At 38.7% G+C, this 15,303-nt stretch overlaps 1 protein-coding gene across 4 annotated transcripts in view; it reads right to left on the reverse strand.

The window, feature by feature from the left end:
- Positions 1-601: 601 nt before the first annotated feature.
- Positions 602-15,303, reverse strand: part of DNAJC12 (DnaJ heat shock protein family (Hsp40) member C12) — a 49,325-nt gene continuing 34,623 nt past the window's right edge. For all 4 annotated transcript variants that reach the window (XM_036265547.1, XM_036265548.1, XM_036265550.1 and 1 more), the window contains 2 exons: positions 6,514-6,718; positions 602-1,136 (listed from right to left, as the gene is read on the reverse strand). In XM_036265547.1, the coding sequence (XP_036121440.1) occupies positions 1,042-1,136; positions 6,514-6,718 (300 nt within the window). In that variant the 3' untranslated portion in view covers positions 602-1,041. The remainder of the gene's footprint in view (positions 1,137-6,513; positions 6,719-15,303) is intronic.

The following is a 15,303-nucleotide window of genomic DNA, read 5'->3' on the forward strand; positions in this document are numbered from 1 at the left end:
ACTTCTAGCCTTTAAACTGTAAGAAAATAAATTTCTGATCACTTGCTATATAACAAAAGAAATCTGGACATAAACACAATGGAATACTATGCAGCTGTAAGAAAGATCTCTTATCCTTTGAGACGACATGGAGGGATCTGGAGAGCATTATGCTAAGCGAAATAAGCCAATCAGAGAAAGATAAATACCACATGATCTCACTTATTTGTGGAATATAATGAATAAAATAGACCCAGAGACATAGAAAGGAGTACAGTTCAGACTGACAAACCTCAGAGGAGAAGGGCGGGGGTGATGGATGAGATAAACCAAAGAACTTATATGCACGTAGGTGTAACCATGGACATAGACGTCAATGCTCGGGCGGTGAGGGGGTGGAATGGGGAGGATGGTGTCTGGTGGGGGGGGGGGAACATCTGTAACAAAAATAAATTAATAAAAATTAAAAAAAAAAAAACACAAAAGAAATCTGGTAGGAACATATTTCCTCAAATAAATAGTAACCTTTTAAACTTATGATTGTTAAAATTAAAGTAGAAATATCTAATCAAATTATTTTCAAAATATAGTTGAACTATACATTCATTATGAGCTTTGGGGAAATTATTTAATTCATTCTATGGGGTTTAGACAAGTAATTTCACATTTCATTTTAAGTCCAGAGTCAGAAAACATTTCTTATACATCCAGTACTAATAGAGATCATCACATATCAATGAAATACTTAAATACAGAGATCAATTTTAAAAATGGATTTCTATAAATAACATTAACAGGAAATCAAACATAATACAATCCACTCTGGATCTAAAGGCCTTAATTTATTCAAATATTAAAAGAAACTTGTCTTCTGAAATTTTTCTCATTTGAAAAACACATCGTGAGAAGGGGTTCAGGGTGAAGGGGAATCAATCGGTACTCAGAGATTCACAAACATGACATATAAACATAACATTTCAAAGATCTGAAGAAAGACTGCACGTTGGCAGCACAGGGAATGGTCTTGCTCACTCGCTCTTTCTCCCACGGAACAGGAACATTTCATATTTCATAGTTTCTGAATTTCCTCAGGAGTTCTGAAGGAGCATCCCCAGACCAGCGGAAACGAACATGCGAGCTGTTCACATCCGAAAAACCTTTAAAGGAGAGAAGATTTTTAAAGCAACAAAGAAGCCAACTTGTAACAGTGGAATAGCTTCCTGAGAAGATTTCAGTGCAATAAGTGAAATGTAAGGTTAAGTCTTTGGTATGAATTATTAATATCTTACAGAAACTGATTAACTTAAGCAGAGTTTTGAATTCTTATTAAAAGAACTTAGTTTATATGGATGAGAGGATCTCACATGCTTAAACTTAATAAAAGGATATTTATAGATGCCTCCAGTGGTGGGAATTTTGACAATTCACCTGCAAAGAAATTGGAAATAACTTTCAAACAGCTGCCAAAAATAAAAGGTCAATGGTAAAGGATCTCTGAAAATACAAGTAATTTATTCCATGATAGTAAGATTTATTTTTCTTAGTCTAATAAACAACTTTGTTGAAAATTAGATTAAAAGGTCATTTTCCTTCCCTACTAGAGAAAGTGTAAATTAGCAAAACTCTTCTGGTAGGCAACTTGCAATATTTATCAAACTCATTAAAATGCAAAAACCTTTAACCCAATAATTCTACATCTAGAAATTTCTCTTAAGGAAATAATCCTGTATACTCTCAAGGGTTTTAACTATATAATGTTTATCATGATAGCTTTTATAAATGTTTTTAAAAATCAGAAAACATTCTAAGTCTTCAGCAATAGAAAGCTGGTTAAAAGACTTTGATATAGTCATTAACAATTTTTTAATACAGTCACAGAAAAATGCTCATAACATATTACTTAATGACAGGTAGTCAGAAAGCAGTTTAGACAGTATAATCTCGTTTTTAAATGTCATATTTACATGAGTATTTATGTAAAAAAAATTTTAAGTCTACAAGGAATTACCCCTAAATGTTAACAATTGTTATCTCTGGGTAGTTGGAATACATGCAATTTTCATTTTTTGTTCATCTGTATTTTCTTACTTTTCTGCAATGGACAAGTATGCCTTTTGTCATTTTGTTGTTGTTTATAATATTGCTAATGAAAAAGTAGGTTACTGAATAATAAATAAAATATGCTTCCATTGATATTTAAAATATTATCTAAATATCTAGTCAGGAAAAATAGACACAGAATTGTTGACAGTGGTTATCTCAGAAAAACAGGGTCTACCTGCACTTTCTTCAGAATTATCATAGCAAACAAATCTAAAGAATTTCCATTTGAAGAAAAAGCAAACAGGAAATTCTGACAACCTATAATTGAAACACACACAAAGTATGTATAGTAGGGTTCTTTTAGTTTTAGGCATACTAACATATAAAAATATACCAGCCCGACTAGTGTGGCTCAGTGGGGCATCAACCCATGCACCAAGAGGTCACTGGTTCGATTCCCAGTCAGGGCACATGCCCAGGTTGTGGGCCAAATCCCCAGTGGGTGGCATGTAGGAGGTGGTCAATCGATGTTCTCTCTTACTTATGTTTCTCTCTCTCCCTCTCCCTTCCTCTCTAAAGTCAATAAAGGAAAATAATAAATAAATTAATTAATTAATTAATAAAAATATACCAAAAGATCAACAATAGATATGTTCTCTAGGTAGTAAGATTACAAGCTGCGTTTTCCTCCTTTTGCTTGACATGTTCTCTCACACCTCATCCACTGCCAGGAAGGCTCCTCTGCCTGAGGAAACCCTCTGCTAGAAGCCACAGGGTAGACAAAGCCTGGGAAGGCAGATGCCCAAAGGCCATGACTGCACTATATTTGATTTTTTGCTTGTTTTTATTCCAAGATGTTACAGAAAACTATTTGATTCTAAAATTGTATTTATCAAAAGCCATATTTATTGCATATTTAAGTAGAAAGACAGTAAAAGTGACATTGTCTTGCACACCGGTTTTCAGATGCCCTGATCCATATTTTACTGGTTGCAATGAAGTCAGAAGATGATGGGGACTATTTGATGGTTGCTCATCACAGAGGAGGCATCAAAAGGCAAACTCCAAAGTAAATATTAAGCATTGCTTGAGGAAATTAACAAATATGCTGAAAAGTTATGTGAGCATCCTCTCGGGGCTTGGTAAAGCTGACATGAATAATATTTCTTAATAGCTGATGTTATAAAAATTTACACTACAGTCAAATGAAATAAATAATCATGCAATTGCACTTTGGTATATCAAACTCCAACTGTAAGGCACTACTCAGAAGAGCCAATAATCTCTTAAACAACATTAAGAAAATACTGATAAATGCAACCCTTGGCAAATTCATAATTCTTATTCTCCAATAAACCGCTTCTCAGAACAATGATCCTCCCTCCTCTCGCCCCCTCCACTGCATTCCTCGACCACAGTAAGAGAATACATTCTATAATGGGAGGGCCATAAACAGACATCACGATTTATTCTGAGTAAATTATGATATATCTGTACAGTGGAATATTTATCAGCTGTCAGAAACAATGAGTTAATTCTAAATGTACTGGTCTACGGAGAAGTCCTATAATAATAAAATCTGACACGAAATAAAACTATGTGCCTGATCTAAACATTTTACATATAACTTATTTACTCTTCAAAGTCTGCTTAAGTTAATCAGTTACTGTAAAATACTGATAATTCATACCAAAGATTTACCCTTTCTAAGTAAACTAATATTTTAACCATTATATACAGATAAGAAAACCCAGAGAGGTTAACTGTTGTTAACATAAAAATACCCAAACCTGTAGAGAATTTTTATTAAAATGTATTATTTGAGTCCAGCTGGTGTGGCTCAGTGGGTTGAGCATCGTCCCAGAGACTGAGAGGTCCCGGTTCAATTCCTGGTTGGGGCACATGCCCAGGTTTCAGGCTAGATCCCCAGTAGAGGGCGTGCAGGAGGCAGCCAATTGATGTCTCTCTCACATTGATGTTTCTATCTCCCTTCCTCTCTCTAAAAAAATCAATGAAAACATATCAAATTTTTTATTATTTGAGTTAAACAAACGATATGCCTGGAAGCAAGATCTCAATAGACAGAAAAATGCTTCCCAGAAAGACAGTTTGTAGTTTCTTTTATGTGTTTGTGATTAAGGAGGGAATATAAGGAAGATTACACAAAGGTAGGGATCAGATCACAAGTTAAGAATATGTGCTCTCTTGAGGGTGGTCAGAGTTTGGGTGGACTCTAAAAAGAGGCATTTTAAAGGTGTGTTAACCTAGAGGCACAGAAGCAATGGCCAGGGTTTGATTAAGGCAAAGGTAAGCCTTTTACTAAAGAAATTATCTGCCTGGGTTGGGACTACCCACCATGGCCTTCCCAGTTAGAAATTTATGATCAGATCACCGTATGAGATTACTTTCCATAGAACCCTTTTTTTGTCCACACACTCAGTTGCCCAAGGTCACACAACTCATTGGTGGAACAGATGGGATCTGATTCTAGCAAGTGCGCTCTTAGCTACTGTGTAACATAGAGGAATGTGCTTGGTATATGGCTGTTATGTATTTTTAAAGCCCTCATAAGTGAACATATACTGTTCTTAATATATGCTTGTATTAGTATATGGAACAGTGTACCCAGGCATCTGCACTGGTTACTTCAGAAAGTAGAAGCAGAGAAGGGTGGGAGACTGTGTAGACACTAAGTCATTGTTTATACATAATTCTTTGAATTTTTAATGACAAGCTCATTATTTGGAGGTTTTTAACATATGTAAATAACTTTTTAAAACAAAGACATTTTCGCCCGGCCAGTGTGGCTCAGTGGGTGAGCATCGACCCATGCACCAAGAGGTCACCGGTTCAATTCCTGGTCACATGCCCAGGTTGTGGGCCAAATCCCCAGTGTGGGGCATGCAGGAAGCAGCCAATAGATGTTCTCTCTCACCCATGTTTCTATCTTGCTCTCCCTCTTCTTTCCTCTCTCGCTAAAATCAATAGAGAAAGAGAAAGAAATTTTCAAAGACTCTTATGAGAGGGATTCAAGTAGGGCCTCTGCATCAGGCCTGAGTCTCTGACGTGTCCAACACCCCCCAGATCTGGTGAACTCAGCTTAAGCCTGAATCCAGAACAGAAAGTCATGGGGTCCCCAGGGATTAGGGAGGGATGGATCTGAACATTTCAAGGCTGAATGGAGAAACATCTGCATGTTTGCCTTTGTGTATGTGAGTGGGTGTTTGTATGTCTGTGTTTCCTTAAACCACTCTTTTTCAGACATTCAGTCTTCTGCTTTGATCAGTTTACTATACCCATTTCTAGTTGTGAGGCTGATGCAGGCAATGTACAGACTACAAAAGGATCCTTTGGGTAACCAGCAGAGACACCTGAATCAAACTCTAAGAATCTTTATTCCCAGCACGTAGTGAGCATTTAAAAGTTCTTCCCAAAGAGATTCAAAGTGACTATTTCTAGAAAGACTATAATTCACAACAAACTATAGAATTATCTTCTTTTATTAAATAAGAGTCCAAGGATAATCAGGAACGTTCTGTTTAAAGGCTAAAATCTAATGGAATGTTTCATCACAGCACTGAAAAACAAATAAGATACTGAAGGACAGTTACGGTGTGTGTATATAACATGCCTATCTATACAAGACACACAGTAGGATGGCTACATAGACAAAGAAATGATAATAATAGTTCATATTTACCCAAGGCCTGCTATAGGCAAATCACTGTGCTAAGCATTTTGCATGGATCTCTTCATTTAATCCTTATGGTAAGTCTGTGAGAAGGTACCATTATGATCTCTATTTTGAAGATTAGGAAACTGAAGTCTAGAGAAGTTAAGTAACTTTTACCAAGTAATACAGATAATAAGTAGTAGAGTTAGAATCTGTAGCTTGGAAGCTAGGAGTTCAACCTCCTAACACCCTGGTTCAGTGGATCTATAAATGATTTAGAATGTCTACAGAGCTACTTACAGATAAGGCATTTTTTAAGATTGTGAAGTGCCTTAGAAACAGACTGAAGCCAAACTGCCTTAGTTCAGACCCCTGCCCTGCCACATACAAGCTGTATGGCCTTGAGAAAATTACTCATCCTCCCTGGGCTTCTGTTTTCTCATCTGTAAAATGAGAACAAACTTGTAGTGAGGATTAAATAAATTAGTATGTGTAAAATTAGTGTTAAATGAGATAATAGATGTAAAATGAATGCTGTGAAAACATTCCTGCACATAGTAAACACGCCAGTGTTAGCTAGCATTATTTCAGTGAAGAAGACACTCCCAGAAATATCTCAAAGTTTCCTTTACCAGAAATGTATTAAAGAATGTATCTTCTTTAATTTAATTTATTTTTAATTATTTTAATCATTTAAATTATTTTAAATCTTCTTTAATTTCTGTGTCAATGCTAAGTATCCTTTAAGGTCTCAAACCAATCCTTAAATTTGGCAACACTCAGACCCTCTGTCTGCAAAGCTATATGATATGACTTACTTGAAGAATCTGGATTCTGTGGGGAGAATGACTTCTCCAGGGACTCAGATTCTTGTTGCTCCATTTCCTCTGTGGTTGAACCCAGCTCCTCTTTCTTTATTTCTCTTGGTTCCTTCCATTCCTCATTTTCAACCTTGTTGGTATGAGTCTGCTCAGTTTCTTCCAGCATCAGATCTTTTTTACCTCTGACAGCCCAGTGCATTGACTACATTAACAAGAGCACACATATAAAATCAATATTGTATAGTTTTCTATATTTAAGGTTTAATATGTAGTAATACCTGACCTACTATTATAATGCTAATTATGAGAATCTTAAACTTGACTAATAACCAGATATTAATCAATTAATCCAGATTTTAATTAATCTTCCCTGATTTGAAAGACTAATGATATAAGGAGAAATCCATACTACAGTACAGAGCAAAGGGACCAGCATCAGAGAGGTTCAAAGAATTAGATGTTTCCTCAAAAAGTTAAACCTAGAATTACCATATGGACCCAGCAATTCCATTCCTAGATATATACCCCAAAGAACTGAAACAGATGTTCAAAGAAAAACTTACACATAAATGTTCATTCACAAAAGCCAAAGGGTAAAAACAATCCAAAAGTCCATCAACTAATAAATAAATAAATAAACAAATAAATAAATAAATAAAATGTGGTATATCCATACAGTGGGATATTATTTGACCATAAAAAAATGAAGTATTACAGCCCTGGCCCGTTTGGCTCAGCGGTTAGAGTGTCAGCCTGCAGTCCAGAGAGACCCGGATTCGGTTCCCGCTAAGGCACGTACCTCGGTTGAACTTTGTCCCCCGCCCAGGTTGGGTCATGCAGGTGGCAACCACTCAATGTGTCCTTTCACATCGATTTCTTCTCTCTCTCTCTCTCTCTCTCTCTCTCTCTCTCTCTCTCTCTCTCTCTCTCTCTCTCTCTTCCTCCCACTCTATCTGAACAAAAAATGGAAAAATGTCCTCGGGTGAGGATTTAAAAAAAAAAAAATGAAGTACTACAATGTAGAAAACTCTGAAAACATTATGCTAAATAAAAGAAGACAGACACAAAAGCCACATATGTATGATTCCACTTATATGGAATATCCGGAATAGACAAACCCATATAGATAGAAAGCAGAGTCGTGGTTACCAGGAGCTGGGGGAGAGGGGAATAGGAAATGATTGCTGATGGGTATGGGATTTCCTTTTAGGGTAATGAAAAAGTTCTGGAATTAGATAGTGATGATGGGTAAACAACACTGTGAATGTACGTAATGCCACTGAATTTTACACTTTAAAATGGTTTAAATAAGCCCTGACAGAGGAGCTCAGTTAGTTAGGTTGCAGGTTCAATCTCCAGTCAGGGCACATAAAGAAATCAACCAATGAATGCATAAATGAGTGAAACTACAAATGGATCTCTCTCTCTCTCTCTCTCTCTCTCTCTCTCTCTCTCTCTCCACTCCCATCCTCTCTCTCAAATTAATAAGTAAAAAATAATTTTAATAATAAAACAATCAAGCCCTGGCCGGTTTGGCTCAGCAATTAGAGCATCAGCCTGCAGACAAAAGAATCACAAGTTCGATTCCAGTCAAAGGCCTGTACCTCAGCTGTGGTTCATCCCCAACCCTGGTCGGGGTCGTACAAGAGGCAACCAGTCGATGTGTCTCTCTCACATGGATGTTTCTCTCTCTCACTCTCTCCCTCTCTCTCCCCCCCTCTATCTAAAAATAAATAGAAAAAAACTTTTTTTTTTAAAGCATATTTATTGTTATTTTTCATTTACTTTTCTTTTTTTTTTTTTTTTTTAATCCTCACCCGAGGACATTTTGCCATTTTTTGTACAGATAGAGTGGGAGGGAGAGAGAGGAAGAGAGAGAGAGAGAGAAACATCGATGTGAAAGGGACACATCGAGTGGCTGCCACCCGCACGACCAACCAGGGCCGAGGACAAACTGCAACCGAAGTACGTGCCCTTAGCAGGAACCGAACCCGGGTCTCTGCGGACCGCAGGTCGACGCTCTAACTGCTGAGCCAAACCGGCCAGGGCAGAAAAAAACTTTTTAAATGAAAATAATAAAATAAAATGGTTAAAATAGTGAATTTTATGTTATGTGTATTTTACCACCAAAAAACAATGAGGCTGTGTGTCTTGAGTCATGCCAGGGATTAAACCTACTACTACTGTAACTACTGTAACTACTATTGTGACCTTCCATTAAGCCACAATCAATGTAGAGTTGGCATTAGAATTCTGGCAATAAAAATATATTAGAGTTCTGGATTATACATCTTCTCTATAAGAAAATGCATGGCACGAAGCAATTTAATCCATGTTTACTATGAAATATTTGTGCTAACTTTAAGTGAATTCACTTTATCTGAATTTTTCCAAGTCCAGTTATCCTCAAATAACAAGAACTTTCTAAAACTCTTTCCATTTATTTTTTAAAGAATAATGTGAATGTGTACATGTATACTATATTGAAAGTTTCTGGAAGGAAACACAAAAAACTGTGATGGTGGCTTTCTGAGAGAGGAAAGTAGAACTGGGGTTTGGAATAAGGATGAGCTCACTTTCATTACATATCCTATTGTACTATATTAATTTTTTTTAAAAAAAACAAAGTGTGTTAGTTATATTTTTTAATTTAAATTTTTTTAAAAATCAGCAATAATAAATAAACAGTGTTGAGTATTGCCCTTTGATTTCTGATATAACTTCTATATTTTCAGACATACACAAGATCCAAAACCCCTGAAAACTGTCCACATAAATCTGACATCATAAAATTGTGTGGAATATGCTGGTGGAGGTCTTTTGCCCAGTGATTTTTGTTGTTGTTAATCCTCACCCGAGGATATTTTTCAATTGAATTTTAGAGAGAGTGGAAGGGAAGGAGAGAGAGAGAAACATCGATGTGAAAGAGACACATCAATTGGTTGCTTCCCACAAAACCCCTACCACAGCTGGGGATCAAACCTGCAACCCAGATACATGCCCTTAACCAGAAATCAAACCCATAACCCTTAAGTCCACAGGATAATGCTCTAACCACTGGGAAAACCAGCCAGGGCACTGCCCAGTGATATTTGTAACAATTTAACATTTCAATTAAACGATAAAGTTTATGTATTCTGCATTCTCTCAAGGCTACAGCCAACTCTCTGTTTTCCTTTTTTTTTTTCTTTTTTTATCCTCACTCAAGGACATTTTTCATTTTTTTTGTTCAGACAGAGTGGGAGGGAGAGAGAGGAAGAGAGAGAGACAAACATCAATGTGAAAGGGACACACTGAGTGGCTGCCACCCACATGACCAACGAGGGCCGGGAAAAAACTGCAACCGAGGTACGCGCCCTTAGCAGGAACTGAACCCGGGTCTCTCTGGATTGCAGGCTGACGCTCTAACCGCTGAGCCAAACTAGCCAGGGCAACTCTCTGTTTTCTTAAGAGTATGTAAATAAAGTGCTGTGTTTTCACTTTTTATCTAGCCTTTTTTACAGCTTAGAGCTGCCTGTTCCAGGGAAGAAGGACTAACTGGCACTAGCTGTGAAGACCTGTAGATGTCCTTAATAAATCTTCAAATTCCTGTTTGCAGAGAGACAGCACTGAAACAAAGGGAGGACGCTTGAGAAGTGGCATATTTGTACTTCTCTTCCGCTCCCCTTCCCTTTCCTATGCTTCCACTTGTCAGGAATAGCTGCATGCATGTTCCCATTCCCTTTCAGTTTCCCATCCCTTTACTCCTGGGAGAGACAGCAAATCCATAGCCCCTCCCCCAGATCTCTTTGTTCTGCTTTCCTACTCCATCTTTATAAAAACCTCTGCCTACACTGAGGTATTAAGATGGGTGTTTGAAGACAGGAGTCCCCCATCTTCTCAAGATGCCAGCACTTGAATAAACCTCTTTCCTTTTCACCAGCACCCATCTCACAAGTTTGGCTTTCATTGTGACAGGCAGCCAAACCTGAGTTCAGTTAAAGTTTATGTGATTTTGCCACCATAATTCTGGCTATGTATGGTGGGATCTAGAGTAAGGGGGAAATAAAAAATGGGTCTTCAAAATGGAAGCATTTGTTGGAAAAGGACTGAAGAACAAAGATAAGAGACAAAGTTCCTTTTCCGCACAGACCCTTTTATACCTTTTCTATTTTGTGTCCTGTATATGTATTTCCTAGTAAAATGTTTAAAATTGGATATATGGGTGTATGAAAGGGAGGACAAATAAATGAATACAGAATGAGTTTTCTGTGTCAGGAATATTTCAACTAGCCCTAGCTGGTGTGGCACAGTTGGTTGAGCATAATCCCATGCTCAATGTCACTAGTCATCAGAGAGATGCAAATTAAAACAACTATAAGGTATCACCTCACCCCTGTCAGAATGGCTGCCATCAACAAATCATCAAACAACAAGTGCTGGTGAGGATATGGAGAAAAGGGGACTCTAGTACACTGCTGGTGGGAATGCAGATTGGTGCAGCCATTATGGAAAAAAATATGGTGTTTCCTCAAAAAATTAAAAATTGAACTGCCATTTGACCCAGTGGTCCCACTTCTAGGAATATACCCTAAGAAGCCTGAAACACCAATCAGAAAGAATATAGGTACCCCCATGTTCATAGCAGCACTATTTACAATAGCTAAGATTTGGAAACAGCCCAAGTATCCATCAATAGATGAGTGGATAAAAAAGCTGTGGTACATATACAGAATGGAGTACTATACAGCTGTAAGAAAGAAAGATCTTTTATCCTTTGAGATGACATGGAGGGACCTGGAGAGTATTATCCTAAGCAAAACAAGCCAATCAGAGAAAGACAAATATCACATGATCTCACTTAATTTGTGAAATATAATGAATAAAACAAGCTGATGAACAAAATAGACCCAGAGACATAGAAGTAGGGTATGAACTGACAAACCTCAGAAGATAGGGACGGGGGGTAGGGAAGAGATAAACCACAGAACTTATATGCATGTATGTGTAACCATGGACATAGACAACAATGCTAAGGGGGTGGGGGCAGGATCAGGAAGAGGGTGTTAATGGGGGAAAAAGGAGAAACATCTGTAACAAAATAAATTAATTTTTTAATAAAAGAAAAATAAAAAGAGTAAGAAAATCAAGAATTCAGAGCCCAGAGAGCTGAAAATGTGTGCTGCAAGCAGCACAGCTGGCCTGTGCATGATATATTTGTTACTGGACAAAGTGGGGGTCCTCTTCCCCACAGGGTGCTGCTGGAAGTGGACTTAAGATATCCCGAGAAAAAGAATTTTCTGAGATTTGCACAGGAGAATGAGTATTTTTATTTGTGTGGAATTAGATCCCTGCATTCCAAAGCCTCATTTCCCTTAGTCTAGTCACAGTGATACTGTTACAATAATCCGGTTATTATTCAACAGGAAAGGAGTGAAGAGGAGACTAAATAATATAGGCATGTCATTTATACAGCTTTGCCAGAAAGCTGAAATTAACACTCTCCAAGTCTGTTTCCCAATAATTGATGGGGGAAGGGACTGGACAAAGGCAGTTTAGACGAAATGCCCAGTAAGGCCTGAGTCAGTCACTCCTAGGAACAGGTAATTAGCCAGAATAGGCGTAGCTACTACAAGGGTGCAAAACCTGAATACATAAGCTCCTGAACAAAGGAAGTTCACTCTGTTGGCTCTGTTCCTCTCTCCTTTGCTGCCTGTGCCAGACTCCTGGCTTGCAAGGCTCCCATGCCCTGCATTTGCCCACGTGGCTCACAGCCATATGGACTCCACACAATGGCCTAATGGACTGAATCTAGCCTGATAGACCCAGTTTCATCATGGAATGGAAACTTTGGACACTGTTCCTGCTTCTAGCTCTGTTAAAGTCTCAGCTACTCCTCTTTCAGGACTGACTTGAGGAACATAGGACTTCACAACCCAAGGAATGTAACTCCATGCAAATAAAGCCTTCTACCACATTTCATCCTCCCGTGGAGGCCTCTGAATATGCTTATTCTTGCTGTGCCCCAAGAACCCCACTCCAACGAGTGACAGAGGAATTTGACTCTTGGGTAACAATAGAAGACATGTAGTTGGGGTTCCAGTAGGGCTAAAATCAGGGCCAGTGTCCAGAATTTCCGTTCCATGTTGGAGCAGGGTCCTGTACAGCATCAGGCTAGTTGCAGTCCATTACTCTATATTATGTGTGGGGATCTACAAGCCTGTGGGCCACACAGGAGAATGCCAGGAAGCCAAGTGTAAGCCATAAGCCAAGCATGCCAAGAGGAACCAAGAGAGTGAACTTCTTTTTTTTTTTTTTTTTTTAATCCTCACCCGAGGACATTTTTCCATTTTTTGTTCAGATAGAGTGGGGGGGGAGAGAGAGAGAGAAACATCGATGTGAAGGGACACATCGAGTGGCTGCCACCCGCACGACCAACCAGGGCCGGGGACAAACTGCAACCGAGGTATGTGCCCTTAGCGGGAACCGAACCCGGGTCTCTCTGTACCGCAGGCCGACGCTCCAACCGCTGAGCCAAACCGGCCAGGGCGAGAGTGAACTTCTTTGTTCAGGGGATTAAGTATCCCAAATCTTCCAGAGCTGGCAGTGGACATACCCATTATGGCCTTTGTTCCCAGGTGTGATTGACAGGCAAGTATCTTCTCTATATGGTTCCCTCCTCCAGTGTTTTACAGGGAACATATCTATGATGTCTGGCCTTCCCTTTGCTCCTTTCCTGTTATTAACAATTAGTTAATTACAATGGTAATATATTAATTGTGTGCCTCAGTACTTCTCTCTTGAAATAAAAGTGCCTACAGTATATGAAAGATGAGTGGTGAGGACTAATGACTCACCTACAGTAAATGCTTTCAAAGCCCCCCGTGAAAAGATATTCTGAGATAGTGATCTTATGCATCATCCCCTTTATGAGTAAATCAGAATAAAGTATTTTATTATCAGCCCTCATATCTGCCCATCCCAATTAATGAAATACCCAAGGGAAAAATTCAAACTGTATCTAACCTATACAGGTACCTCTTATGCTGTGTAGTTCAATCAAAGAACTAACATAAAGGTGATGCTAAGCAGCCTGGTTTGCTGGGACACAAGTGTATTTCCGTGTTCACAGTGTATTTCTCAGCTCCACTAGGGTATTTGTTGGGCACAACAATATTTAACATCAAGCAAATTATTGTGGAGTGACTCAGTTCAACAGAAGGAGCATCAATAAAAATATCAAATGATAGGAGTTGATATCTCAAAGAGGAATACTAGGGAGGGAAGAGTCTGGACAGTTACATGAACTGCCCCAGACAGAAAAGCACTGTGTGCACCGAGTGAACTAACACTAAACAGACACCCAGCCTGGGGTCAAAGGCCACTGTCCTGCTCTGTGAAATCGGAATGTTGTTGTTCTACCTTCTCAATTAACTTGTTTACCAGCTTTCCTTAATGCTTGTCTGTTTCTTTTTTTTATCTAGGAAGCCATTTTCTTAAATGTTGTACCTTGGTCAACACTGGAATGTAAAAACATTGTGTCTACATGCCAGTAAACACTGAGACAAATAGAAAAAAAAAAAAACCAATGTACTCAGATGAGCCGTGGATCAGCCAAATAACTAATCAAAATTGATGGGTAATTTTTATCCTGGCTCTCCATGAGTACATTTTTTCTTCTTGCCTGGGTGATTTCTCACCTGCTTTTGGATAACATCCAATTAGGACAAACTGTCTCTGAAAAAGCCCAGAAGACCTTGAACTGCACAGTCTCCATGTGGCCAGGGAAACTGTGGCTATAGAGACATAATAGGAAGTTTCCCTGATAGTCTATAGCCAACTGGATTCATCCCAAGGACACTTTGTCCAGCCAGAAACAGTAGACAAATAGGTCCACGTGAGGGCAACTGGTAGTCCCAACAAACCCTCCCAGAAATAATCAATTTGTCAAACAACTAATTCATCAATAATGTGTATCTATTAACTCTTTATAAAATATATAGCAATTTATATGGCATGAGACAGTTTTAACAGCATATGAGAGTTTTTCTCAGCACTTTTTTAAAAATATGTTTTTATGAAATTTTTCTTTTTTTAGAGAGAGATAGAAACATCAATGTGAGATAGAATCATTGATCGGCCACCTCCTGCACGCCCCCTACTGGGGATGGAGCCCACAAACAGGGCATGTGTCCTAATCAGGAATCAAACCAGGACATCTCAGTCCATAGGAGGACGCTCAATCCACTGAGCCACACCAGCCAGGCTCAGCACTTTATTTTGGGTGTGACTTTACTGCAATCACTTTCCCACGGCCATCCTAAATATATGGCATTCTGCCATATATTTTGGAACAGAGGGAGAGCCATTCATACCCTGAATCCCTTGGGGAAAACCATTTAGCATGACCATGATGAATTTCCCTAAGATTCTTTGAGTTAGAAAGGCATGTGTTTTCAAGTTATCCCAAGATCCCAAAGGCCCTGGTTATGGAAGTCCCATATCCCCTTTTTTAAACCAATACCACATATCTAAATTTAAATTTCCAACATATTCACTGACCTCAATGAATTCTTAAAATATTTTTACAGCCTGGCCAGTATGGTTCAGTGGCTGAGCGTTGATCCATGCACCAAGAGGTCAACAGTTCGATTCCCGGTCAGGGCACATGCCCAGGCTGTGGGCTGATCCCCAGTGGGGGACATGCAGGAGGCAGCCAATCGATGTTCTCTCTCATCGATGTTTCTATCTCTCTCTCCCTCTTCCTTCCTCTCTCTCTAAAAATCAATAAAAGAAAAACAAAATTGC

Source organism: Molossus molossus, unplaced genomic scaffold (genome assembly GCF_014108415.1).
Source record: "Molossus molossus isolate mMolMol1 unplaced genomic scaffold, mMolMol1.p scaffold_m16_p_17, whole genome shotgun sequence".
NCBI lineage: Eukaryota > Metazoa > Chordata > Mammalia > Chiroptera > Molossidae > Molossus > Molossus molossus.